We start from the raw sequence: 27,191 nt of genomic DNA, 5'->3' as shown, positions 1-27,191 counted from the left end.
TTATAATTAATTTTTCGAAACAAACATCTAATAGTCAAATCATAGTGTAAAACCAGGTGAGCTGGTTCTTCTCTTTTAGGCCATTTTCTGGTGTTTTGTGGTGTAAAACTGAATGGGTCGAGCATAACACATCATCCCTGTTACCCATAGATAGACAGGCTATACATGTTTTCACTATTTAAATGTTTTTGTGAATCTTGCATTCAACTGCCAATCTCTGTTGCACACAACAAGCTTCCATCCCCCCTCTCATGGGGGGATTCAATGGTCACCCCATGTTATGGTTAATTCTGTTACTTTTTTTGGCACTCTAGTCATTTGTTTTACCTGTTGAAATAGGTAAATGTGTTTTTTATTAAGTTGAACATGGGCTCTTTATTAAAATTAGGTGAAATAAATGTTCATTTAAAAAAAAATCTTACTTCATTTTGTGAAAAAACCTGAATACAATCACTAGCGCAGAGAAAACATCTAATGGAAGATATAGAGCACTCAATCTAAGGACATCTCCAACATGACCGGCTTCTCCTAGAACTCACATAACCTGCTCTGTACCCAGGCTAAAGACAACCTGCTCTGTACCCAGGCTAAAGACAACCTGCTCTGTACCCAGGCTAAAGACAACCTGCTCTGTACCCAGGCTAAAGACAACCTGCTCTGTACCCAGGCTAAAGACAACCTGCTCTGTACCCAGGCTAAAGACAACCTGCTCTGTACCCAGGCTAAAGACAACCTGCTCTGTACCCAGGCTAAAGACAACCTGCTCTGTACCCAGGCTAAATACAACCTGCTCTGTACCCAGGCTAAAGACAACCTGCTCTGTACCCAGGCTAAATACAACCTGCTCTGTACCCAGGCTAAAGACAACCTGCTCTGTACCCAGGCTAAAGACATAACCTGCTCTGTACCCAGGCTAAAGACAACCTGCTCTGTACCCAGGCTAAAGACAACCTGCTCTGTACCCAGGCTAAAGACAACCTGCTCTGTACCCAAGCTAAAGACATAACCTGCTCTGTACCCAGGCTAAAGACAACCTGCTCTGTACCCAGGCTAAAGACATAACCTGCTCTGTACCCAGGCTAAAGACATAACCTGCTCTGTACCCAGGCTAAAGACATAACCTGCTCTGTACCCAGGCTAAAGACAACCTGCTCTGTACCCAGGCTAAAGACAACCTGCTCTGTACCCAGGCTAAAGACATAACCTGCTCTGTACCCAGGCTAAAGACAACCTGCTCTGTACCCAGGCTAAAGACATAACCTGCTCTGTACCCAGGCTAAAGACATAACCTGCTCTGTACCCAGGCTAAAGACAACCTGCTCTGTACCCAGGCTAAAGACAAAACCTGCTCTGTAACCAGGCTAAAGACATAACCTGCTCTGTGCCCAGGCTAAAGACATAACCTGCTCTATTCCCAGGCTAAAGACATATCCTACTTTGTACCCAGGCTAAAGACATAACCTGCTCTGTACCCAGGCTAAAGACATAACCTGCTCTGCACCCAGGCTAAAGACATAACCTGCTCTGTACCCAGGCTAAAGACATAACCTGCTCTGCACCCAGGCTAAAGACATAACCTGCTCTATTCCCAGGCTAAAGACATAACCTGCTCTGTACCCATGCTAAAGACATAACCTGCTCTGTACCCAGGCTAAAGACATAACCTGCTCTGTACCCAGGCTAAAGACATAACCTGCTCTGTACCGAGGCTAAAGACATAACCTGCTCTGTTCCCAGGCTAACAACATAACCTGCTCTGTACCCAGGCTAAAGACATAACCTGCTCTGTTCCCAGGCTAACAACATAACCTGCTCTGTACCCAGGCTAAAGACATATCCTAGTTTGTATCCAGGCTAAAGACATAACCTGCTCTGTACTCAGGCTAAAGACATTACCTGCTCTGTACCCAGGCTAAAGACATAACCTGCTCTGTACCGAGGCTAAAGACATAACCTGCTCTGTACCCAGGCTAAAGACATAACCTGCTCTGTACCGAGGCTAAAGACATAACCTGCTCTGTTCCCAGGCTAACAACATAACCTGCTCTGTACCCAGGCTAAATACATATCCTACTTTGTATCCAGGCTAAAGACATTACCTGCTCTGTACCGAGGCTAAAGACATAACCTGCTCTGTTCCCAGGCTAAAGACATAACCTGCTCAGTACCCAGGATAAAGACATAACCTGCTCTGTACACATGCTAAAGACATAACCTGCTCTGTACCCAGGATAAAGACATAAACTGCTCTATTCCCAGGCTAAAGACATAACCTGCTCTATTCCCAGGCTAAAGACAGAAACTGCTCTATTCCCATGCTAAAGACAACCTGCTCTGTACCCATGCTAAATACATAACCTGCTCTATTCCCAGGCTAAAGACATAACCTGCTCTGTACCCAGGCTAAAGACATAAACTGCTCTGTATCCAGGCTAAAGACATAACCTGCTATATTCCCAGGCTAAAGACATAACCTGCTCTGTACCCAGGCTAAAGACATAACCTGCTCTATTCCCAGGCTAAAGACATAACCTGCTCTATTCCCAAGCTAAAGACATAAACTGCTCTGTACCCATGCTAAAGACATATCCTGCTCTGTACCCAGGCTAAAGACATAACCTGCTCTGTACCCAGGCTAAAGACATAACCTGCTCTGTACCCAGGCTAAAGACATAACCTGCTCTATACCCATGCTAAAGACATAACCTGCTCTATTCCCAGGCTAAAGACATATCCTGCTCTGTACCCATGCTAAAGACATATCCTGCTCTGTACCCATTCTAAAGACATAACCTGCTCTATTCCCAGGCTAAAGACATATCCTGCTCTGTACCCATGCTAAAGACATATCCTGCTCTGTACCCATTCTAAAGACATAACCTGCTCTATTCCCAGGCTAAAGACATAACCTGCTCTGTACCCATGCTAAAGACATAAACTGCTCTGTACCCAGGCTAAAGACATAAACTGCTCTGTACCCAGGCTAAAGACATAACCTGCTCTGTACCTAGGCTAAAGACATAACCTGCTCTATTCCCAGGCTAAAGACATAACCTGCACTGTACCTAGGCTAAAGACATAACCTGCTCTGTACCCAGGCTAAAGACATAACCTGCTCTGTACCCAGGCTAAAGACAACCTGCTCTGTACCCAGGCTAAAGACAAAACCTGCTCTGTAACCAGGCTAAAGACATAACCTGCTCTGTGCCCAGGCTAAAGACATAACCTGCTCTATTCCCAGGCTAAAGACATATCCTACTTTGTACCCAGGCTAAAGACATAACCTGCTCTGTACCCAGGCTAAAGACATAACCTGCTCTGCACCCAGGCTAAAGACATAACCTGCTCTGTACCCAGGCTAAAGACATAACCTGCTCTGCACCCAGGCTAAAGACATAACCTGCTCTATTCCCAGGCTAAAGACATAACCTGCTCTGTACCCATGCTAAAGACATAACCTGCTCTGTACCCAGGCTAAAGACATAACCTGCTCTGTACCCAGGCTAAAGACATAACCTGCTCTGTACCGAGGCTAAAGACATAACCTGCTCTGTTCCCAGGCTAACAACATAACCTGCTCTGTACCCAGGCTAAAGACATAACCTGCTCTGTTCCCAGGCTAACAACATAACCTGCTCTGTACCCAGGCTAAAGACATATCCTAGTTTGTATCCAGGCTAAAGACATAACCTGCTCTGTACTCAGGCTAAAGACATTACCTGCTCTGTACCCAGGCTAAAGACATAACCTGCTCTGTACCGAGGCTAAAGACATAACCTGCTCTGTACCCAGGCTAAAGACATAACCTGCTCTGTACCGAGGCTAAAGACATAACCTGCTCTGTTCCCAGGCTAACAACATAACCTGCTCTGTACCCAGGCTAAATACATATCCTACTTTGTATCCAGGCTAAAGACATTACCTGCTCTGTACCGAGGCTAAAGACATAACCTGCTCTGTTCCCAGGCTAAAGACATAACCTGCTCAGTACCCAGGATAAAGACATAACCTGCTCTGTACACATGCTAAAGACATAACCTGCTCTGTACCCAGGATAAAGACATAAACTGCTCTATTCCCAGGCTAAAGACATAACCTGCTCTATTCCCAGGCTAAAGACAGAAACTGCTCTATTCCCATGCTAAAGACAACCTGCTCTGTACCCATGCTAAATACATAACCTGCTCTATTCCCAGGCTAAAGACATAACCTGCTCTGTACCCAGGCTAAAGACATAAACTGCTCTGTATCCAGGCTAAAGACATAACCTGCTATATTCCCAGGCTAAAGACATAACCTGCTCTGTACCCAGGCTAAAGACATAACCTGCTCTATTCCCAGGCTAAAGACATAACCTGCTCTATTCCCAAGCTAAAGACATAAACTGCTCTGTAACCATGCTAAAGACATATCCTGCTCTGTACCCAGGCTAAAGACATAACCTGCTCTGTACCCAGGCTAAAGACATAACCTGCTCTGTACCCAGGCTAAAGACATAACCTGCTCTATACCCATGCTAAAGACATAACCTGCTCTATTCCCAGGCTAAAGACATATCCTGCTCTGTACCCATGCTAAAGACATATCCTGCTCTGTACCCATTCTAAAGACATAACCTGCTCTATTCCCAGGCTAAAGACATATCCTGCTCTGTACCCATGCTAAAGACATATCCTGCTCTGTACCCATTCTAAAGACATAACCTGCTCTATTCCCAGGCTAAAGACATAACCTGCTCTGTACCCATGCTAAAGACATAAACTGCTCTGTACCCAGGCTAAAGACATAAACTGCTCTGTACCCAGGCTAAAGACATAACCTGCTCTGTACCTAGGCTAAAGACATAACCTGCTCTATTCCCAGGCTAAAGACATAACCTGCACTGTACCTAGGCTAAAGACATAACCTGCTCTATTTACAGGCTAAAGACATAACCTGCTCTATTCCCAGGCTAAATACATAACCTGCTCTGTACCTAGGCTAAAGACATAACCTGCTCTATTTACAGGCTAAAGACATAACCTGCTCTATTCCCAGGCTAAAGACATAACCTGCTCTATTCCCAGGCTAAAGACATAACCTGCTCTGTACCCAGGCTAAAGACATAACCTGCTTGATACCCAGGCTAAAGACATAACCTGCTCTGTACTTCGGCTAAAAACATAACCTGCTCTGTACTTCGGCTAAAGACATAACCTGCTCTGTACCCAGGCTAAAGACATAACCTGCTCTGTACCGAGGCTAAAGACATAACCTGCTCTGTTCCCAGGCTAACAACATAACCTGCTCTGTACCCAGGCTAAATACATATCCTACTTTGTATCCAGGCTAAAGACATTACCTGCTCTGTACCGAGGCTAAAGACATAACCTGCTCTGTTCCCAGGCTAAAGACATAACCTGCTCAGTACCCAGGATAAAGACATAACCTGCTCTGTACACATGCTAAAGACATAACCTGCTCTGTACCCAGGATAAAGACATAAACTGCTCTATTCCCATGCTAAAGACAACCTGCTCTATTCCCAGGCTAAAGACATAACCTGCTCTTTACCCAGGCTAAAGACATAAACTGCTCTGTATCCAGGCTAAAGACATAACCTGCTATATTCCCAGGCTAAAGACATAACCTGCTCTGTACCCAGGCTAAAGACATAACCTGCTCTATTCCCAGGCTAAAGACATAACCTGCTCTATTCCCAGGCTAAAGACATAAACTGCTCTGTACCCATGCTAAAGACATATCCTGCTCTGTACCCAGGCTAAAGACATAACCTGCTCTGTACCCAGGCTAAAGACATAACCTGCTCTATTCCCAGGCTAAAGACATAACCTGCTCTGTACCCATGCTAAAGACATAAACTGCTCTGTACCCAGGCTAAAGACATAAACTGCTCTGTACCCAGGCTAAAGACATAACCTGCTCTTTACCCAGGCTAAAGACATAAACTGCTCTGTATCCAGGCTAAAGACATAACCTGCTATATTCCCAGGCTAAAGATATAACCTGCTCTGTACCCAGGCTAAAGACATAACCTGCTCTATTCCCAGGCTAAAGACATAACCTGCTCTATACCCATGCTAAAGACATAACCTGCTCTATTCCCAGGCTAAAGACATATCCTGCTCTGTACCCATGCTAAAGACATATCCTGCTCTGTACCCATTCTAAAGACATAACCTGCTCTATTCCCAGGCTAAAGACATAACCTGCTCTGTACCCATGCTAAAGACATAAACTGCTCTGTACCCAGGCTAAAGACATAAACTGCTCTGTACCCAGGCTAAAGACATAACCTGCTCTGTACCTAGGCTAAAGACATAACCTGCTCTATTCCCAGGCTAAAGACATAACCTGCACTGTACCTAGGCTAAAGACATAACCTGCTCTATTTACAGGCTAAAGACATAACCTGCTCTATTCCCAGGCTAAATACATAACCTGCTCTGTACCTAGGCTAAAGACATAACCTGCTCTATTTACAGGCTAAAGACATAACCTGCTCTATTCCCAGGCTAAAGACATAACCTGCTCTATTCCCAGGCTAAAGACATAACCTGCTCTGTACTTCGGCTAAAAACATAACCTGCTCTGTACTTCGGCTAAAGACATAACCTGCTCTGTACCCAGGCTAAAGACATAACCTGCTCTATTCCCAGGCTAAAGACATAACCTGCTCTATTCCCAGGCTAAAGACATAAACTGCTCTGTACCCATGCTAAAGACATAAACTGCTCTATTCCCAGGCTAAAGACATAAACTGCTCTATTCCCAGGCTAAAGACATAAACTGCTCTGTACCCAGGCTAAAGACATGAACTGCTCTATTCCCAGGCTAAAGACATATCCAGCTGTGTACCCAGGCTAAAGACATAACCTGCTCTGTACCCAGGCTAAAGACATAACCTGCTCTATTCCCAGGCTAAATACATATCCTGCTCTGTACCCATGCTAAAGACATATCCTGCTCTGTACCCAGGCTAAAGACATAACCTGCTCTATTCCCAGGCTAAAGACATAACCTGCTCTATTCCCAGGCTAAAGACATAAACTGCTCTGTACCCATGCTAAAGACATAACCTGCTCTATTCCCAGGCTAAAGACATAACCTGCTCTATACCCATGCTAAAGACATAACCTGCTCTATTCCCAGGCTAAAGACATATCCTGCTCTGTACCCATGCTAAAGACATATCCTGCTCTGTACCCATTCTAAAGACATAACCTGCTCTATTCCCAGGCTAAAGACATAACCTGCTCTGTACCCATGCTAAAGACATAAACTGCTCTGTACCCAGGCTGAAGACATAAACTGCTCTGTACCCAGGCTAAAGACATAACCTGCTCTGTACCTAGGCTAAAGACATAACCTGCTCTATTCCCAGGCTAAAGACATAACCTGCACTGTACCTAGGCTAAAGACATAACCTGCTCTATTTACAGGCTAAAGACATAACCTGCTCTATTCCCAGGCTAAATACATAACCTGCTCTGTACCTAGGCTAAAGACATAACCTGCTCTATTTACAGGCTAAAGACATAACCTGCTCTATTCCCAGGCTAAAGACATAACCTGCTCTATTCCCAGGCTAAAGACATAACCTGCTCTGTACCCAGGCTAAAGACATAACCTGCTTGATACCCAGGCTAAAGACATAACCTGCTCTGTACTTCGGCTAAAAACATAACCTGCTCTGTACTTCGGCTAAAGACATAACCTGCTCTGTACCCAGGCTAAAGACATAACCTGCTCTATTCCCAGGCTAAAGACATAACCTGCTCTATTCCCAGGCTAAAGACATAAACTGCTCTGTACCCATGCTAAAGACATAAACTGCTCTATTCCCAGGCTAAAGACATAAACTGCTCTATTCCCAGGCTAAAGACATAAACTGCTCTGTACCCAGGCTAAAGACATAAACTGCTCTATTCCCAGGCTAAAGACATATCCAGCTGTGTACCCAGGCTAAAGACATAACCTGCTCTGTACCCAGGCTAAAGACATAACCTGCTCTATTCCCAGGCTAAATACATATCCTGCTCTGTACCCATGCTAAAGACATATCCTGCTCTGTACCCAGGCTAAAGACATAACCTGCTCTATTCCCAGGCTAAAGACATAACCTGCTCTATTCCCAGGCTAAAGACATAAACTGCTCTGTACCCATGCTAAAGACATAAACTGCTCTATTCCCAGGCTAAAGACATAAACTGCTCTATTCCCAGGCTAAAGACATAAACTGCTCTGTACCCAGGCTAAAGACATAAACTTCTCTATTCCCAGGCTAAAGACATATCCAGCTGTGTACCCAGGCTAAAGACATAACCTGCTCTGTACCCAGGCTAAAGACATAACCTGCTCTATTCCCAGGCTAAATACATATCCTGCTCTGTACCCATGCTAAAGACATATCCTGCTCTGTACCCAGGCTAAAGACATAACCTGCTCTATTCCCAGGCTAAAGACATAACCTCCTCTGTACCCAGACTAAAGACATAACCTGCTCTATTCCCAGGCTAAAGACATAACCTGCTCTATTCCCAGGCTAAAGACATAACCTGCTCTGTTTCTAGGCTAAAGACATAACCTGCTCTATTCCCAGGCTAAAGACATAACCTGCTCTATACCTAGGCTAAAGACATAACTTGCTCTATTGCCAGGCTAAAGACATAACCTGCTCTATTCCCAGCCTAAAGACATAACTTGCTCTGTATCCAGGCTAAAGACATAGCCTGCTCTGTACCCAGGCTAAATACATAACCTGCTCTATTCCCAGGCTAAAGACATAACCTGCTCTGTACCTAGGCTAAAGACATATCTTGCTCTATTGCCAGGCTAACGACATAACCTGCTCTGTACCCAGGCTAAAGACATAACCTGCTCTGTACCCAGGCTAAAGACATAACCTGCTCTGTACCCAGGCTAAAGACATAAACTGCTCTGTACCCATGCTAAAGACATATCCAGCTGTGTACCCAGGCTAAAGACATAACCTGCTCTGTACCCAGGCTAAAGACATAACCTGCTCTATTCCCAGGCTAAAGACATATCCTGCTCTGTACCCCTGCTAAAGACATATCCTGCTCTGTACCCAGGCTAAAGACATAACCTGCTCTATTCCCAGGCTAAAGACATAACCTGCTCTGTACTCAGTCTAAAGACATAACCTCCTCTGTACCCAGACTAAAGACATAACCTGCTCTATTCCCAGGCTAAAGACATAACCTGCTCTATTCCCAGGCTAAAGACATAACCTGCTCTGTACTTCGGCTAAAAACATAAGCTGCTCTGTACCCAGGCTAAAGACATAACCTGCTCTATTTCTAGGCTAATGACATAACCTGCTCTATTCCCAGGCTAAATACATAACCTGCTCTGTTGCCAGGCTAAAGACATAACCTGCTCTATTCCCAGCCTAAAGACATAACCTGCTCTGTACCCAGGCTAAAGATATAACCTGCTCTGTACCCAGGCTAAATACATAACCTGCTCTATTCCCAGGCTAAAGACATAACCTGCTCTGTACCTAGGCTAAAGACATATCTTGCTCTATTGCCAGGCTAACGACATAACCTGCTCTGTACCCAGGCTAAAGACATAACCTGCTCTGTACCCAGGCTAAAGACATAACCTGCTCTGTACCCAGGCTAAAGACATAACCTGCTTTATTCCCAGGCTAAAGACATAACCTGCTCTGTACCCAGGCTAAAGACATAACCTGCTCTGTACCCAGGCTAAAGACATAACCTGCTCTGTACCCAGGCTAAAGACATAACCTGCTCTGTACCCAGGCTAAAGACATAACCTGCTCTGTACCCAGGCTAAAGACATAACCTGCTCTGTACCCAGGCTAAAGACATAACCTGCTCTGTACTCAGGCTAAAGACATAACCTGCTCTGTACCCAGGCTAAAGACATAACCTGCTCTGTACCCAGGCTAAAGACATAACCTGCTCTGTACTCAGGCTAAAGACATAACCTGCTCTGTACCCAGGCTAAAGACATAACCTGCTCTGTACCCAGGCTAAAGACGTAACCTGCTCTGTACCCAGGCTAAAGACGTAACCTGCTCTGTACCCAGGCTAAAGACGTAACCTGCTCTGTACCCAGGCTAAAGACGTAACCTGCTCTGTACCCAGGCTAAAGACGTAACCTGCTCTGTACCCAGGCTAAAGACGTAACCTGCTCTGTACCCAGGCTAAAGACATAACCTGCTCTGTACCCAGGCTAAAGACATAAACTCCAACTAAGCATAATTGATAAGATACCATCTTCTGTGCACAAACCCTGAAAAGTAAAATAGAACAAAGCCTTTCAGCTTCATTGGATATTGCAACTTATTTCACTCTCTTACTCTCTTTAACCACTATGGTTGTGGATATTTTTATCAATAGGGGAGGAAGGGAAGGTAATGTCATTGCCCTCAGCCCCCGCCCTATCGTTGAAATGAGTCCATTAATAAAAATCAGGAGAGTGCTATGGAATCTGTGAGTGTCATAAATAATAGTGGCTACATATGACAACACAAACAAACAACTCTGAATGAGTAGGGGGGTGGGACAGGAAATGATCATTCTATTTTGGGGTCTCTATGGCCCTGTATATATAGAGAGAGTACTCCTATATAGATACCCAAAATGATAACAATCACGAATAGTTATCTAAAAATAGCAACCAGGTAAGTAAATTAAAACCAAATCAAAAGATGCTTAATGAATTTGAATCCGGATGAATTGAATGGTCATTATCTTCTTAAGTAGATGTGCCTTCATCTGTATTCAAACTTCATTAAGGTAGGCAGCCATGAATGGATCTGTGAGGTCAAATAGAAAAACCTGCTCTAAGATAGACCGGTTGGTGAGAGGTAATTGCACTATTCGTTTGTAGAGAATTGAATTGACCTCTAGATACCACATAGCCTAGGGCTTACAAATGACATTAACAACAAGTAATCTCCCTAATTTGTAACCCATTAGCTCATCACCTTTATCCAATTAGTGATTTAATTGCTGTATATGTTAATTACACAAGGTCAGTGTAATATCCTGAACACACGTTGAATATCTCAATGAAGTTAATGGACCAATGCATTAAGAGGCCATGTGCACAGCTGTCCAGTGTACGGGATTGGAACCAGCTAGATGGAGAAAAATACCAGAGAATAACATACAGAACATACTAAAATTCTACAGTACACCAGTGAATTTGAGATTCATACAGTTATGTGACTAGGGACCTCTGAGTGGATGTTAGGTTTTATTCACACACCTTTCTGCACCTCTCGTGTTTTCTCGCTGGTTTGAGAAAAGGTTTTCATAACTTTTCTCCCTTTCCCTCACAAGGTCAGACATTAAACGTTGCAAATACTTCCAACCTTCATAGTGGTCTCTTTGAATAATAACCCATTCCATATCTACCCCACCTTCCATTTCTTTACTCCGTGCGTAAACGTGGTTACTAAGATACGACAACGAGTTGCTATGGACACGTGGGCGTATGGAGGCAAAAGGGCTTGAGCTGAAAGAATATTCCGCTATACAGGAATACATAACAGAAAACAAAAACGGTTATGAAAGATATGTAATTGAAAGGAAGCTGAAGTGTATTTTGACGAGTGCAAACGTTCAGTTGATACCTTAAACAAATCGCTGGCTTGGATATCCATATAGTCCCCCTGAACATTTCACCATGGATTTGGAGACCCTGTTAAAAATGTCACTTAAAAGAGAATGCAACTTTTTTTTTGTCATTTGCACTTTGCCTAGACAAATCAGTAGTCTATCAATAGGGATGAGAGGCGCACCTCTCTAGAATGAACGAATGCCAGTCTCCCACGCACCAACTGGACACCCCTTAGTTCTGCCAAACGATTCTGATACCCTTTGACAGTGTTGTAAATGTCCATATTGGCTGTTGTACAAACACAACACAAACATCCTTACCGTGATCAATGGCCAATTTAGTATCCACCTCTAAAGTGGTTATTTCTCAGGTTTCATCACTTCCACCATAATATCAGTTATAAAACACAATGGCAATGATGAGCAGGTTGTAGAGAGAGAAGGGTGCTGATGGATAGAACGAGTTAAAAGGTAAGTCATCATTACAAGATGCCTATATGCAACGTTAAGCTTATAGGAGAGTATGTGGGCACTGTGTTTTTGTCAACAGGGAGGGAGGGGGGGGGGGGGGGGGGGTGAAAAGTAATTGACTCAGTCCATTCATGCATCTGGTCAGGGCACCGAGAGAGAGAGATGAAAATACAGAATGTTCTGTGTGAATGAATAAGTGTATGAGTGAACTGGACAAATAGAAAGGTGGTTATCACTGCACCTCGAGTAAAATTATGACAAATTCAAAAAGAAGATCTTCCTTCTAAAGCCAAAATGAAGGGCACTTTAGTATCTCTCTTCCTTCCTCACTCTCTCTTTTCCCCTGTCTGTACTGTGCCTCTCTGACTACACACTCTCACTCTTCCATTAACAATTCTGCAACATTTCGACAACACCAACACCATTTTTGCTGATTCTCATTGTTGATTACATGTCTTTGCCTGACTTTTTTATATTTACAGAAAATGGAAGACAAAACATTCAGGAATTTTTCATTGGTTTCCCCTTTTTGGCCCTCTCCTCCCAACTCTCTCACTATTTAGTGAACATCAGATTTCTTGTCAATAAGCAAATACACAATCATCTCTGGTCCACTGCATGTCTGCCCATTCCTAACCTTTTGTCCAAAATAAGTGCAAGATAGAGAGAAAGACTGACAGAGGGTGAATGAAAAAAAACAACTGCTGCTAGGAGGTCTCTGATGATGTCACACATCTACATCACATCACCATAGCAACCCAGCATCAGCACCAACTTACTAAAAAAGGAGAGAGACAGAGAGGATGAGAATGTCTGTGGCATAGAAATATAATTATTTTATTTCTATGGACTGTGGTGGTATGTAACAGTGTGATGGTTTTACATAATATATACATATGCATTTCATATTACATATTATAATACAATGTGGATTGCACAAATTCAATTAAATCACAATACAGGTGAACATTTTCTCTCATTAATGTCAGTGCTCATCACAATGCTAACAATCATATTGATGGTCTTTCTAGAATATAATAATGTTGACAAATCATTCTGATACTCATATTTACCATGAAATGTATCCAGAAACTATTAGTTATAAGACCCTTTATGATGGTGGAAGAACAAAGAATGGAAAATAACTATCTTTTCGTTCAAACTATATCATCAGAACTATTGTCCTCGTGATTCCCTGTGGGTTCAGATAGCTTAAAGACCACGAGGGGAGGGGGTAGAGAGGATGAGCTTGACACCCCCAGCACTAGGCGACTGCTCCCGCTCTTCTGAGACCAAACTTCTAAAAATAAACTGAGTACTAGAAAAAAGAAAAAAGTACAAGGCTACAGGCTCTGGAAGCATCATCATCAACAGAGGAAGGGAGGGGGGCTGAGGGAGGATGGGGGATTGGAAGCAGAGAGTGGGTGTGCGTGGGCGTTTGTTCGCTTCACTTCTACTGGTTGGTACTGTTTATGAATCTGGCTGCATTTACACCAGACAAACATGCAGAAGTTGTGTGAGACAACTTTACCTGCATGCTATACATGTGAAAGCATGCACTGTACTATAAAAGCTTATGGTGTCACACATCCTATTAACCACCACACACACTCTGGCTACCATGCATGTCTCAGACTGTCCAGCCATATCGCTGTCTTCTGTCCTATTAGACTACGTCAATATTCCAAGTCATCATACCTGATCTTAACTGCTGTAGCCCTAAACCTCTCTGTACGTCCCACAGTCTCTTTAATCCACACTCCTTCCTTCCCTCTCTCCCTATCTTCTCTCGCTTGGGCTTCGACGCAGGAGTGGGAGGTGTTGCTAGGCGACAGATTAGCTCCTTTCTTTCAAGAAGCGAAGCGCAGAACTTGATTCTCTGGGTGTAAAAATAAACACCAGTGAAAAGAAAGAGTCGTAAGGAAAAGGACAAGTAGCCTTCACCTCTGCTATTAGAGGCGCACATTGTCTTTCCCCAGACAGTTATTTGCTGTGATCCTCTGGAGCTCAGTTGGTAGAGCATGGCTATTGAAATGCCAGAGTAGTGGGTTCGCTTCCCGGGACTACTCATACGTGAAATGTGTACACGCATGACTGTAAGTGGCCTTGGATATAAGCGTCTGGTAAAAAAAAAAAAAAAACTCTACTTTCACAGAGAAGGTGAGACATAATGCACGTACAGTCATGGAATATAGATATCGCTATTTCAGTAACAATAATCTATGACAGTAAGAGTAATTTATTTTCGAACAACTTATCTAACAGTTCTTACATAAACACTTCTCTTTTTGGTTTTTAAATACTTGGTTAAACAATAATTCTGAGAAGACAGGTGAACTACAAATGATTTTCTTAGGTCAGATGACCAGAGAGATTGTAGGTTTGCTTTCTATCCCATAATCAACACATTCTCCCTATTATATTTACACTGTGGAAACTGCAGAGAGATACTTGTTGCCATGGGTGATGCCGAACCATTTGGCCCTTTATGGACATTAAACACGTCAGTGTATGACTGCAGTTCACATAACCAACATGTAGGCTACAACTTGTTCTTTATCTACAAGTTATGTGTTTGTTATACAGGTGTGCATTACGTACAGTGGGGCAAAAAAGTATTTAGTCAGCCACTAATTGTGCAAGTTCGCCCACTTAAAAAGATGAGAGAGGCCTGTAATTTTCATCATAGGTACACTTCAACTATGACAGACAAAATTAGAAAAAAATCCAGAAAATCACATTATAGGATTTTTAATGAATTTATTTGCAAATTATGGTGGGAAATAAGTATTTGGTCAATAACAAAAGTTTATCTCAATACTTTGTTATATACCCTTTGTTGGCAATGACAGAGGTCAAACGTTTTCTGTAAGTCTTCACAAGGTTTTCACACACTGTTGCTGGTATTTTGGCCCATTCCTACATGCAGATATCCTCTAGAGCAGTGATGTGTTGGGGCTGTTGCTGGGCAACACGGACTTTCAACTCCCTCCAAAGATTTTCTATGGGCTTGAGATCTGCAGACTGGCTAGGCCACTCCAGGACCTTGAAATGCTTCTTACGAAACCACTCCTTCATTGCCCGGGCGGTGTGTTTGGGATCATTGTCATGCTGAAAGATCCAGCCACGTTTCATCTTCAATGCCCTTGCTGATGGAAGGAGGTTTTCATTCAAAATCTCACGATACATGGCCCCATTCATTCTTTCCTTTCCACAGATCAGTCGTCCTGGTCCCTTTGCAGAAAAACAGCCCCAAAGCATGATGTTTCCACCCCCATGCTTCACAGTAGGTATGGTGTTCTTTGGATGCAACTCAGCATTCTTTGTCCTCCAAACACGACGAGTTGAGTTTTTACCAAAAAGTTAGATTTTGGTTTCATCTGACCATATGACATTCTCCCAATCTTCTTCTGGATCATCCAAATGCTCTCTAGCAAACTTCAGACGGGCCTGGACATGTACTGGCTTAAGCAGGGGGACACGTCTGGCACTGCAGGATTTGAGTCCCTGGCGGCGTAGTGTGTTAAGGATGGTAGGCTTTGTTACTTTGGTCCCAGCTCTCTGCAGGTTATTCACTAGGTCCCCCTGTGTGGTTCTGAGATTTTTGCTCACCGTTCTTGTGATCATTTTGACCCCACGGGGTGAGATCTTGCGTGGAGCCCCAGACCGAGGGAGATTATCAGTGGTCTTGTATGTCTTCCATGTCCTAATAATTGCTCCCACAGTTGATTTCTTCAAACCAAGCTGCTTACCTATTGCAGATTCAGTCTTCCCAGCCTGATGCAGGTCTACAATTTTGTTTCCGGCGTCCTTTGACAGCTCTTTGGTCTTGGCCATAGTGGAGTTTGGAGTGTGACTGTTTGAGGTTGTGGACAGGTGTCTTTTATACTGATAACAAGTTCAAACAGGTGCCATTAATACAGGTAATGAGTGGAGGACAGAGGAGCCTTTTAAAGAAGAAGTTACAGGTCTGTGAGAGCCAGAAATCTTGCTTGTTTGTAAATAAATTCATTAAAAATCCTACAATGTGATTTTCTGGATTTTTTTTCTCATTTTGTCTGTCATAGTTGAAGTGTACTTATGATGAAAATTACAGGCCTCTCTCATATTTTTAAGTGGGAGAACTTGCACAATTGGTGGCTAACTAAATACGTTTTTTGCCCCACTGTATGTGTTAGTTTGTCAATGTGGAGGCATCACTGTCTGTCATTGAGCCATGAGACGGCCTAATGGAAGTCATTTCTAAGAGACAGGCCAGTCATCCCTGTGACCCTCCTCCCCTCTTACAACCGCCTGGCACAGCCATGTTCCCGTCAAAAATGGTGAAGATGTCCCACTCGGGCTGTTTACCATTGAAAGAAATTGTCATAATTCCGGTCTGCTTAAGTGGTGGCTCTCCCATGGGCACCAATGCGTTAGCAGCTGGGTCTGGTCTGCGTAGTTCATTGACTGTTTGAACCAGAAGAAAGAAGCAAGTGAGGTGTCTCGCTTCCTCTTCCATCTCTGGTTCACGTCTCCCACCCACCAGTGATACCTACACAGGCCCATCTCATAATGGCTTCCATTATCATGACAAGCACAGTAATGGAAATGATGGCCATTTGTCTGGGCCACTGCTGAGCTAACACAGTGTGTGGGACACGTTAAGTGCTTCTGAGACTGCCTGGCAGAAAAAACAACTTTGAGTGTAGGCCAATGTGTAATTTTACATTGAGAGTACATGCATAGAGATGACTAATATTTTGGGTGAAATATGGGATAAAAATATCTATTAAATGTATTTTGAATAATTGTGATCCAAAAAGGACTTCCTAAGATCTTACATTGGAGTAAAAATCCATAGAAACCTACCAACAACCAACAGACCAGAGCATAGATTCCTCAAACATTTCGGGATGCGAGACACCTGCGCCTACCAGCCTAGTAACTTACATGGGAGAAAAATCCCTTTTCACTCTACCCAGTGCTGAAAGTAGGGGTTGTAGTTATCTTAATTCAGAGAACTGTCTGTGATTTTATCCACAATACAACATCACAGGTCAACAGTCTGTTAGGGGAAAGCAAGGTGTGACTAGAGAGGAAGGTATGAATAAAGAAGACCAATGATGCAATGCAGATCCATTGGATCGTACATATGCCTTGCAGAAAGCAACATCTGATGAACTTCATCGCTCTATGTGAACATTGCTGTTTAGGAATAAATAAATGATCGTGTTTTTTATGTTTAGGCACAATAAACGCTCATAGAGAGCGGTGAATCTCTACGGAGTGCTGAAAAAGCTATGTCGCTGTCCATGGTGCTGAAATCTATTGCGGTCGCTCTAAAGTACTTGCAGTGAGAGGTAAGGATGTGATGGCATATTTTAGCCACAGACAAACGTATATATGTCAATCCAATTGTGGGAAGCTGTTTATGCTATTTTGTCACAACATTGTTACTGCACCTTTCCAAATGTACCACATTAATGGTCCGTGAAATCGTGAAAGTTTGTGAACATGCAACATGTTAGACGCGTGACACCTATGACTCGTAAATATATGTCTATTTTGAGCCTCAAACAAAAACATCTGTCTAAAAATAGGAAGAAATGTGGTAAAAAATAGGGACGATTGGAGATGTAAGCGGGGGTGCGCCACTGAGTGCATATGTCAGTCACCGGTGAGAGCTATTTATAGAAACAACGAGATTCATCTCTGCACTCAAGCACTGTTAGCAACAGGTGTGCTTGTGTATGTGTGTATGTGTGTGTCTACTCTTCGAGCATCATATAAAATATATTTAAGACTACAAAACAGATTGTATGCTTCAAGTGTTACATAGACTATTTGCTCAACTTTAACACGTGGTAAGAACACCATGGCAAAACATTTGCAACATACCTTCATACAGTTCCTTTCAAATTGTTTCAGAAAACATCACATTTCATCTCAAATTGAGCTTTCACAATTTACTGGATCTGACTGTCGTCTGTCACAGATTTTTACACGTAGATACGAATACATGCTGCACATCTCCAAGCCTTCCAAGACTATGATTTTGGCGACGTTTTGTATGATAGTTTCATTGAAAATTATGTATTTTGGGTAAGATCAAACTCTGGTCTTATCTGTTCAAACTAAAATGCTACCAGCCAGGGTTCGATGCAAAGACTAGACATGGCTCAGCATCGCCCTTAGCTACACATTCCGCTCAAATTGCCTTATAAGGAAGGATGTTGCAGTTTATGTAAGATATAGACTATACAGCGCGATTAGCCGATGCCTCTCCTACAGTATGCTCTTTAGGATTACCGACCCCCTCCTCTGTTAGCCCTGGAGGCACTGCGCTGCCTGACAACTGAATTACAGTCAGAATGGTGGATTCCATTCATAAAAAGCGATTGAATTTGTTGCTGTAACTCTGCCCCGCGTTTCTCCCTCAAGCAGACTTCCACCCATGCCAGACTAGCTTTTCGCTGGAGCATATTTAATGGATAACGTTGGCATGCATCTGTGTTACCCTAGAGATCGACGGTGGAAGGTTTTACGAAATGCATCGCATCCTTCATAATCTCATAATCACATAAACATATTATGAGCCAGTTTGGCTAGGAAAGGACGCATTTGCATCATGTAGGCTACTGATAACCAAACCTACACTATATTAGGAATTATTACTTTTCAGAGAGGATAAATTGTTCCTCGGGTGCCAGACATAGAAACACACAGTCTCTTTCGTATGCATCTCAGTCCCCCCCTCCCCCAGTACACAGTGGTCCGGTGACTCCGTCTACGTTTTACGCTTGTCTCCGCCCATTCCTCGGTTTTGTCCAAATCGGGCTTTTTGCGTCGCCGGAGCTCCCGAAATCAAACCAACGTCATCACTTGGTAGAGGGAAGGGCTGACGTCAGAAAATAGCTACCAAAGGGAGAGGGTATGAGCGGGAGGGGGAGCGGCAGAAGCAGAGCATTTCACCATTGCTAGCATTGAATCCCCCTCGTCCACCCTTCCCTCTAGCCCCCCTTCTCCCTACTACGTCGGTGTTGGCGCGTTGGGAGCCCCCCTTCATCACCGGAATCCCGGCCTATATAACTTACTCGAGAGCAGAGTCCCTCCACCAGATTTACGGGATCCGGACATCTGGGCGAGAGACGGCTACTACAGCCGCCGAATCACTCACACTCTGAACGGGGGAGATACATTCAACGGCTAGCCAGCAACCTTGCTGGACGCTGTGGCGGAACCGAAGAGGAAAAAATAACTGATAGGAGAAGGTCTGAAGCCTTACTCTGGAATGAGCTGAGATGAAAGTCCAATAGTACTACGACAAGGTTATTACTACTAGCCTATCTCTGACACCTCATCTTGAGGGAAAAATACCCAGACCTCATCTGACGCCACGGTCAATACTATTCCATTAAGTTACAATTTAAACTGCAGGGAATTTAGTCAATCACCATCACAGTCTACAATGTATCGATCAACGAAGGGAGCGTCAAAGGCTCGGAGGGACCAAATCAACGCGGAGATTCGGAACCTGAAGGACTTGCTTCCTATCTCCGATGCGGATAAGGCACGACTCTCATACCTACATATAATGTCCCTTGCCAGCATGTACACCAGGAAATCGGTTTTCTTCTCTCAAGGTAAGGCCCGATTTAGTTTATAATCGACAGTTCAAACTCACTGTATAATCCATAGCCTACCTATACATAGCTACAAACATTTGTGAATGAAACATATACTGACAGACTTTTGCTTCAATCTGTTTGAGCTAGTGGCATGCTACCGTGAGCTTTATGTGTTGAATCAACAGGTGCCATATGTATTGTCGAAAGAGACAGTTAATGAACTTCATATCTACATGGGAATAATGTCATTTAGAAATACATACAATGGAACATTATTGTGTTTGGTTTGAAGTTCTTGGGTGAAAAACGCTTTTAGAGCCGTGTGTCGCTATCCAGTTCTGAAACGCTTCTATCGCTATCCATGGGACTGAAATCTAATGCGGTTGTTCTATAGCTATTGCTGGGAGCAGAACCGTTGCACTGGTGCTATGATGACATCCATTAGCTAGACAGAAACGATAATTGCTTTTTTCCCATAATCTTTTGTTTTTAGAATCGGGATCTGCTGGCAGTCTCGAAGAAAGCGCGAGGTTCCTGTCTTTCCACGAGCTGTCAGAGCTGGTGCAGGAGCTACCTGGGTTTCTGCTCCTGTTGACCGGGGAAGGCAAGCTGCTCTACCTGTCAGACAGCGTCTCCGAGCACCTCGGCCACTCCATGGTGGGTCCACGGGAGACCATATAATGTCTCAAAATTAAGCTCATAAGTTAATAAAAATTTAATGACAATATGTTTAATATGAACTCCTCTTTCAGGTGGATTTGGTTGCCCAGGGTGACAGTGTGTATGATATCATTGACTCTACTGACCACTTCATCATGAGGACCAACCTGGCCCCTCCTACGTCACCTGACACAGGTAAGACATGCCTCCATATTTCCAGTGGTACAGAACAGCGTTACCAATGGCTTGCATTTATTTCCCTCAGATCATTGTTGATACTCACAATCCCTCCTTGCCTCTTCTTTCCCTCAGATCGTCTATTCCGTTGTCGTTTCAACACTTCCAAGTCGGTGCGCAGGCAGAGTGCCGGGAACAAGCTGGTTCTGATCCGGGCGCGCTGCCTGTCCCCTCCCTCCTCCTCTTCCACCCCTAGCTCCTACTGGACATCCAACCCTGTTTGGATGTGCTTCTGTTCCCCTCTGGAGGCAATCCCCACCCGCTTTGGCCCTGGGGGGGACCAAGTTCCTGCTCTGATCCCTCCTGCTGCTGAGAACAACTTCTTCCTAGCCTCGTTCCAGTCTCAACACAGCCGAGACATGAGGCTCCAGAATGCACAGGACAGGTGAGGTCACACCCACTAACAAGGCAGCGCCAACTGTTCCATTAGATCTTCTGAGTGATAATATAGTTCTGAAATATCATAAACTTACCATGTCTTCTCTCCATCTTCCCTGCAGTGTCAGTGTTTACCTAGGTCTCGATGTGTCAGCCCTGAGGTCTCGCTCCTGGTACAGCCTCCTCCACCCACAGGACCTGTCACACGCCTCTGCTCAGCACTGCAGCCTGTGTAAGTACCAATTCAGTGATACCACACAACCACCACACAATTACACCGTATCCACTTACACCCGATGTCTGATGTTGTTGTTCCCTCTTTGTTCCCCCACAGTGAGAGAAGGAGGAGAAGGTAGATCTGAGATGGTGGTACGGGTGGAGTCTGCAGACCAGTCCTGGGTCTGGCTTTACATGGTAATGCAGCTGGAGGCAGGAGACAGCCCCATCAGCAGCAACAACTACATACTTAGGTACTAGCTCTACCCTATGACAGATCATCATAACACATCGCTAAGAGATATAAAGGAGATGACGGATTGCAATAAGCATAAGGGAATCTTACTAACCATTTTCATCTCTCACTCTTTCTGTTTCTCTCTCAGTGAAGCAGAGGGGTGGTCAGTGAGACAGCAGCTGAGCACAGAGCAGACCCAGCTGACCCTGGTACTGAGTACTAGTACGTCCCGCCAGGACAGCTTGAGCCTGTCCAGCCCAGACCAAGTCTTCACCCCCAGCAGCAGTGGCCTCTCAGCCCAGTCCTTTGACTTCAGCATGACTGTGTCGAGTGTAGGCTCCTCCGATGAGACAGGGGGTGCCACCACTGAACCCATGCAAGTGGAGGGTGACCCTCGCTCCAGTATTTCCTCTATTGAGGAGGAGAGCTTCTTCCAGCAGCAGCAGATGCCTGCCCCTGTCCAAAGCCCATCCGCTGCCTCCTCCCCCACCCCGGTTACCGTTGCCACGGTAGCAGATCTGGACTTCCTCACTCAGAACATTCTCTTGCCCCCCTCCTTCCAGCTCGAACCTCCGCTGCCTGCCCTTCCCCTGCCCCTCCCCCCAGCACCCACCTCTCAGGAGCAGCAGACCAAAGAGTTTGTGTGCACGCCCCCCTACACACCCCAGCTGGGCGGTGGCAGCTTCCTGTTCGGCGAGCCCCTCTTTAGCTTCGACCCCACTGGCACCACCACACCCCCTCCCTCCACCACCACAGCTACAGCCACCACCTCCATTGCCACCTCCCTCTCCCCCTCCGCCCCACCCGCCCCACCCACCACAGCCTCCAGTCCTGCTCCCCCCTCCTCCCTGTGCCTCACTGGCCCCTCCACCGACCTGTTCTTCCCTGCTGATCCCTGCAGTGGCTCTCTCTATGAGAAGCTACCCCCCACCCCTGACAGCCCTGGGGATGGGGACTGCACAGTGATGACCTTGCCTGAGGTTCGGGGACCCCTGTATGTAGATGTCCCTTTAGGGTCCCTTCACTACAACCTCGAGGGCCTCCTCACCCCAGAGGCCTCCCCCGGTAAACAGCCCTGTCTCTCTTTCTTCTCCCTGGAGAGAGAGAGGGAGAAGGAGAGAGCAGAGATCTCCCTCTTAGCTCAGCACATCAGCTCCTTAGCAGAGGGATTCTACCTGGATCCTCTCTTATCCAAGCTATCCCCTCCTTCCATGTCCCCCTCCTCCTCCCCTCCCTCCCCCTCCCTCTCCCCATCCCTAGACACCGCTGGTGTTGACTCTAGCCACATGCTGGGAGAGTTTTACCCGGTTAAAGCGTGGAGAGGCCTGGACTTCCCCATATTCCATGATGATGAATCTCTGTTTGAAGAGAGCATCTTAGAAGCCCTTCTCCAGGACTTCTCCACCCCTCCGCCCCTCTCCCCCAACCCGTCCTCTCCCCCCAACCCAATGTGCTGGCACTCACCCTCCCACTTTGAGGGGGTCAGCCACTTCTGTAGCGTCCAATCGGCGCACTGTAACCCCACGGCCGGGTGCGGGGCGACGTTGGCCGGCGAGTCCGGGGCGATGGCAGAAGTGGAGGGGCTGGTGGAGGAGCCTATGGAGATTGAGGTGGCGTCATCACCTCTGTCCTCCTGTTCCTCCATCCCAGCATCCCCTCCCCTGCGACTCACTGCCTCCCCCACCTCCGCCCCCTCCACGCCTGTCGACCACTCTACACCCGCCGTGCCTTGCGCTCAGTCCCTCCTGGAGGAGCTGGCCGCCCTGGAACCCATGTTTGGGGCAGGTGCCTCGATCGCCCCCGGCTTGGGTCAACAACCTGAGTTGTATCAACTCCAGTGTCACCAGCCGCCACAGTGCTTCCACAAAGGTGAGAATCATCCAGTTCACTTGTTCTACCGTCTTTCTCTGTTTGAGAAATGAATTAAGATGTTTTAAACCTGAACATACCAGACTAATGTCCCCTTCCTCTTTGTCTCTTGTGTTTTTCAGATGGGAGTGGAAGTGTTCCCCCGTTCTAAATAAGTCTGTGACTTACTTCATTAAGTATGGCATATTGTCATATTTCGTGGAGCTATTTTACTGAAAAGTAAAAATGATTTAAGTGTATAAATATATACATAATGTATACTACTGAAGGACTTGAACTCCTACATGTCTACCGAGAACAAAGATTGACTTCATATTTTTGTTCATTCATTCATTCCTGTATTTCTATTTCAACAAATGGTGCAACGTTTACATAATGGTGCAATATATACATAATGGTGCAACATTTACCAACCGAATGGACCCACAACTGACTGAGTTTTGGGTCCATTTGGTGCCTCTCAGCTTTTCTGTAACATGAGCTTCAGATTGGATCAGACAGAGACGTAAACAAAACCTCTGACCTTGTAAAGCCCCGTTTAACTTCCAGACGCGCATTTGTATTCACTCGTAGTGAAAAACCTGTTGTGAACAAAAAAAAAGAACACATTCCTTGACATTTCAATAGGGAAATGACTTAACAGCATTATTGCTTGTAATGCAGCAACGCAAACCCAAATCACAAATGTGATGAAAGTCTATGTTTACAAAAACTCTACTGACCTGGTACAACCGCTGACAGTAGCTGACAAAAGGGGATCCGATTTCCTCACTCACATCTTCAATATTTAGTTTCCACAGAGAGACACATAGTTCTACTCTGACCTTCTGGTACTCCTCTCTAGTCATGGCCTTTAAGGTCATATCAAAATGTACAGATACCGTAGTCAAACTAAGCTAATACTTCAGACACTTTGAGCTTTGAGTTTGCAGGCTGCACATTTTAAAACATTTGACTTCATGTTATTTCTCCATTACAAACTTGTGTATCAATGTGATGTGCAAAGAAAAAATACAATACAAAACATATGAAGACAAGAGATCTTGGAATGTCCACAAGCAGGAACGCATGACAAAGGTTTTCCGGTATTTATTAGGTGTTGCCGAATGGAAATCGTCTGGAAGTTACTCAACAACTGTGTGTGGTTCTGTTGTGTACAGGACCAGCACATTGTACAATAGACTCTGAATGTGGGCTCTTTAGGTCACCGTTCTCTTGGGCTTGGCTTGAAGGGCAGCTATGCTGGATTTTCTTGCAGCATTAATATTTGCAATGCTGGCAGTTTATAGCGGCTCCTGTGTGCCTGGCATGGCCATGGCCTGCTGAACTCTAACTGAACTCTTTCTCCATGTCCATTAACCAATGGACAGTCACATCATAGCTCGAATGGAGTTACGGTGTAGTGAGACACAACACGACTACGTGAATGACAATGTGATTCTTCTTTTTTGAGAGGGGTTGGAAGAAAAAAAAAAATGGAAGTTTTGTTTTAAAAAATGACCTGAAAATAGTGTGATGGGGTGCCATTTCTATTCAGTTCCTCCTAAGCGACACGGGTTGAGAATGGTACTATTCCCATGGTGTCAACATGCTAACGTAGAGTTGTCTACGGTCAAGTAAAGGATTGATTCCTACGTTCTAGCTATTAAATGCTAAGTTGAACATAAGTGTAGGTATATTATTGTATGTGTTATATTGAAAACAATTATTGATGTTCAATGCATAAAGCATTATGTCTGTGGATATATGCACATGCCGTTTTCTTGAAGGGTTGTACACATTTGTACATTTGTATGAATACATCAGCCTGTACATAGACATTTCTATTGTTTAAGAGGGTCTATATACACACATGGTGATATATTGAAGAATGGACATTGTGGATCAGTGTTCTTTTGTGTTGCTGATAAGTGTATTTGATTGTCAAACAAATGCATTTATATTAAAGTGCACTTAAAGCGGTTGGATCTCTTGTCGTCACTGTCAGTCCTCCTCATCCTCCTACCTACAATCATCATCCCTCCTTCCTCTCTCCTCGTTTCTTCCCCTGGAGCGAGCTCCGCTCAGCAACAGCACTGACGCACACACACGAGGAGACAGTGTCTCATACCATCTGACTCAGACTGACGCACACGCTCCACACCGAGGCTCTCACTCACACATGGCCTCCCACTTAAGCAGGCGTGCTTGCGCTGACGTTGAGACACCCACACAATAGGACCCCCCCCCCCCCCCTTTACAAATAGCAGCTGCCCACACTCACTCAATGTACCTGCTACACTGACAGCGCGCTGTGATGGTTTCAGACTCCATATATAGGCATTCCTGTCAGAGCTCTGATCCAAGCAGCCCTCCCTTTCCTCAGCCTCCAATTCAGATGGGAGAGAGAGGACAGTTATGAAGAAATAATGCTTCAGAACCTAATTATACAGCAGGTGGATAAATCATGTACTATCAATCACTGACTAGTACCCAGTGCAAGTACTGTGCTTTTCACATCATGGAGGGTACATTTGGGTAAAAATCATTAGATGACTGATGGGCATGGCAATGTTACAGTGTAAATGAATCCTGCCACCTCTCTCGTCTCCTTTGACATTTATTACAGTCACCCCCCAGGTACCTGAAACCTAATCTCAGCAGCAGAGCTGCAGGAACAGGGTACAAATAGGAGACCTTCAACACCTTAAAAACTAAACCTGGAGAGACAAAGCCCTGCCATACCATGCTGGTTCCTGCAACCGAACATTTTGTTCCAGCACCATACCAGTCACTGCAGTGAGCCGCCTGGATGTGAGCGCAGCAGAGACAATGGAGCAGTTCAGCTATCGCCTGTCATCTTGTGGCCAAGAAAATTAGTACACTTTTAAATACCTTGCAGCATTTGGAGAAGCCACATCAATAAGGGATTCTAGCTTTCACTTGGATTCACCTGGTCAGTCAGTCAGGGAAAGAGCAGGTGTTCTTAATGTTTGGTCAAGTACAGTAGTTTCCAGATCCATCCGTGTTCAAGGTGTCCTCTTCCTTCCTTGATACCCTCATCAAACGGTGTGAAGAGTACAACGCTGTGGTGGGAATGCAAATACATGGCTCCAGAAGCACAGCCAGAATGCCATTAGCCACACACACTCAGGTTTGACAGATGGCAAGCAAAAGAAGATGCAGCAATTTGTATAACAAACTCCTTTAATAAAACTGGTTGGGCTTGGTTTATCAAGAGAGGAGATGCATTCCTTAAATCAAATATTTAAACTCTGGAGGCAAAACATGAATCTTGCTGAGAAAACTGGCATAAGTACAGTCATACACTTGAAATCATTCATAATAACAGACGTTTATTACGCTTAGCAATACAGAGCAGAAAGACAGTTATGACAGAATGTGTGTGAGTGGTATGTGTAGGTTACAGGGACAGTATATATACACATCGGTAGCATAGAGGGCGGCTCTCATTTCTTCTTCACTGACACTGCCTCGTCTGCAGCTGCTGCCTCCGCTCTCAACCTCTCCTCCTTCTCCTCCAGGAAAGTATTGTACTCCTCGGCCGATAAACTGCAGGTGGGATGAGAGGGAGGGAAGGAGAGAGGGATCAAAAGAGGGGAGGAAAAATGAAGTAGTCCTAACTGAATAACGGTGCGTCACAACAGAACCATAACAGTGCCAATGATGACAATGACACTTATTTCCAGTCTATCAATGCATATGAGAGTACAATAGAGGACCAAATTATGAGTCATAATACCCATAAAACCTAGCGGTCAAACAAGGAAATGGTTCCAATTTTCCCCCCCACCATTCATCTCTCTCATAGGGGATTTAAAAACATTTAAAAATAAGGGCTGTGTTTCCTGTAGGCTGACCCTGGCATTATGTTTTGATAACCTGTAAAGC

The 27,191-nt window shown here is 44.7% G+C and overlaps 2 protein-coding genes across 2 annotated transcripts in view; one reads left to right on the top strand and one right to left on the bottom strand.

The window, feature by feature from the left end:
- The first annotated feature begins 19,122 nt into the window (after positions 1-19,122).
- Positions 19,123-25,262, top strand: LOC110488776 (neuronal PAS domain-containing protein 4A-like). Its single transcript, XM_090198358.1, has 7 exons — positions 19,123-19,717; positions 20,196-20,359; positions 20,455-20,557; positions 20,675-20,984; positions 21,100-21,209; positions 21,312-21,447; positions 21,580-25,262. Exons 1-7 carry the CDS (start codon positions 19,543-19,545, stop codon positions 23,351-23,353), a joined length of 2,772 nt encoding a protein of 923 aa, XP_090054484.1. The 5' UTR covers positions 19,123-19,542; the 3' UTR covers positions 23,354-25,262.
- A 1,353-nt stretch (positions 25,263-26,615) lies between these two features.
- mrpl11 (mitochondrial ribosomal protein L11) overlaps positions 26,616-27,191 on the bottom strand; it is a 61,800-nt gene continuing 61,224 nt past the window's right edge. Inside the window, exon 6 of the mRNA XM_021561147.3 lies at positions 26,616-26,852. Within this exon, the coding sequence (XP_021416822.1) occupies positions 26,750-26,852 (103 nt within the window). The 3' untranslated portion in view covers positions 26,616-26,749. The remainder of the gene's footprint in view (positions 26,853-27,191) is intronic.

The sequence above is a fragment of the Oncorhynchus mykiss genome, chromosome 14 (genome assembly GCF_057628025.1).
Source record: "Oncorhynchus mykiss isolate SJ-2025 chromosome 14, ASM5762802v1, whole genome shotgun sequence".
Lineage (NCBI taxonomy): Eukaryota > Metazoa > Chordata > Actinopteri > Salmoniformes > Salmonidae > Oncorhynchus > Oncorhynchus mykiss.
This window is presented reverse-complemented; position numbering and strand designations above follow the sequence as displayed.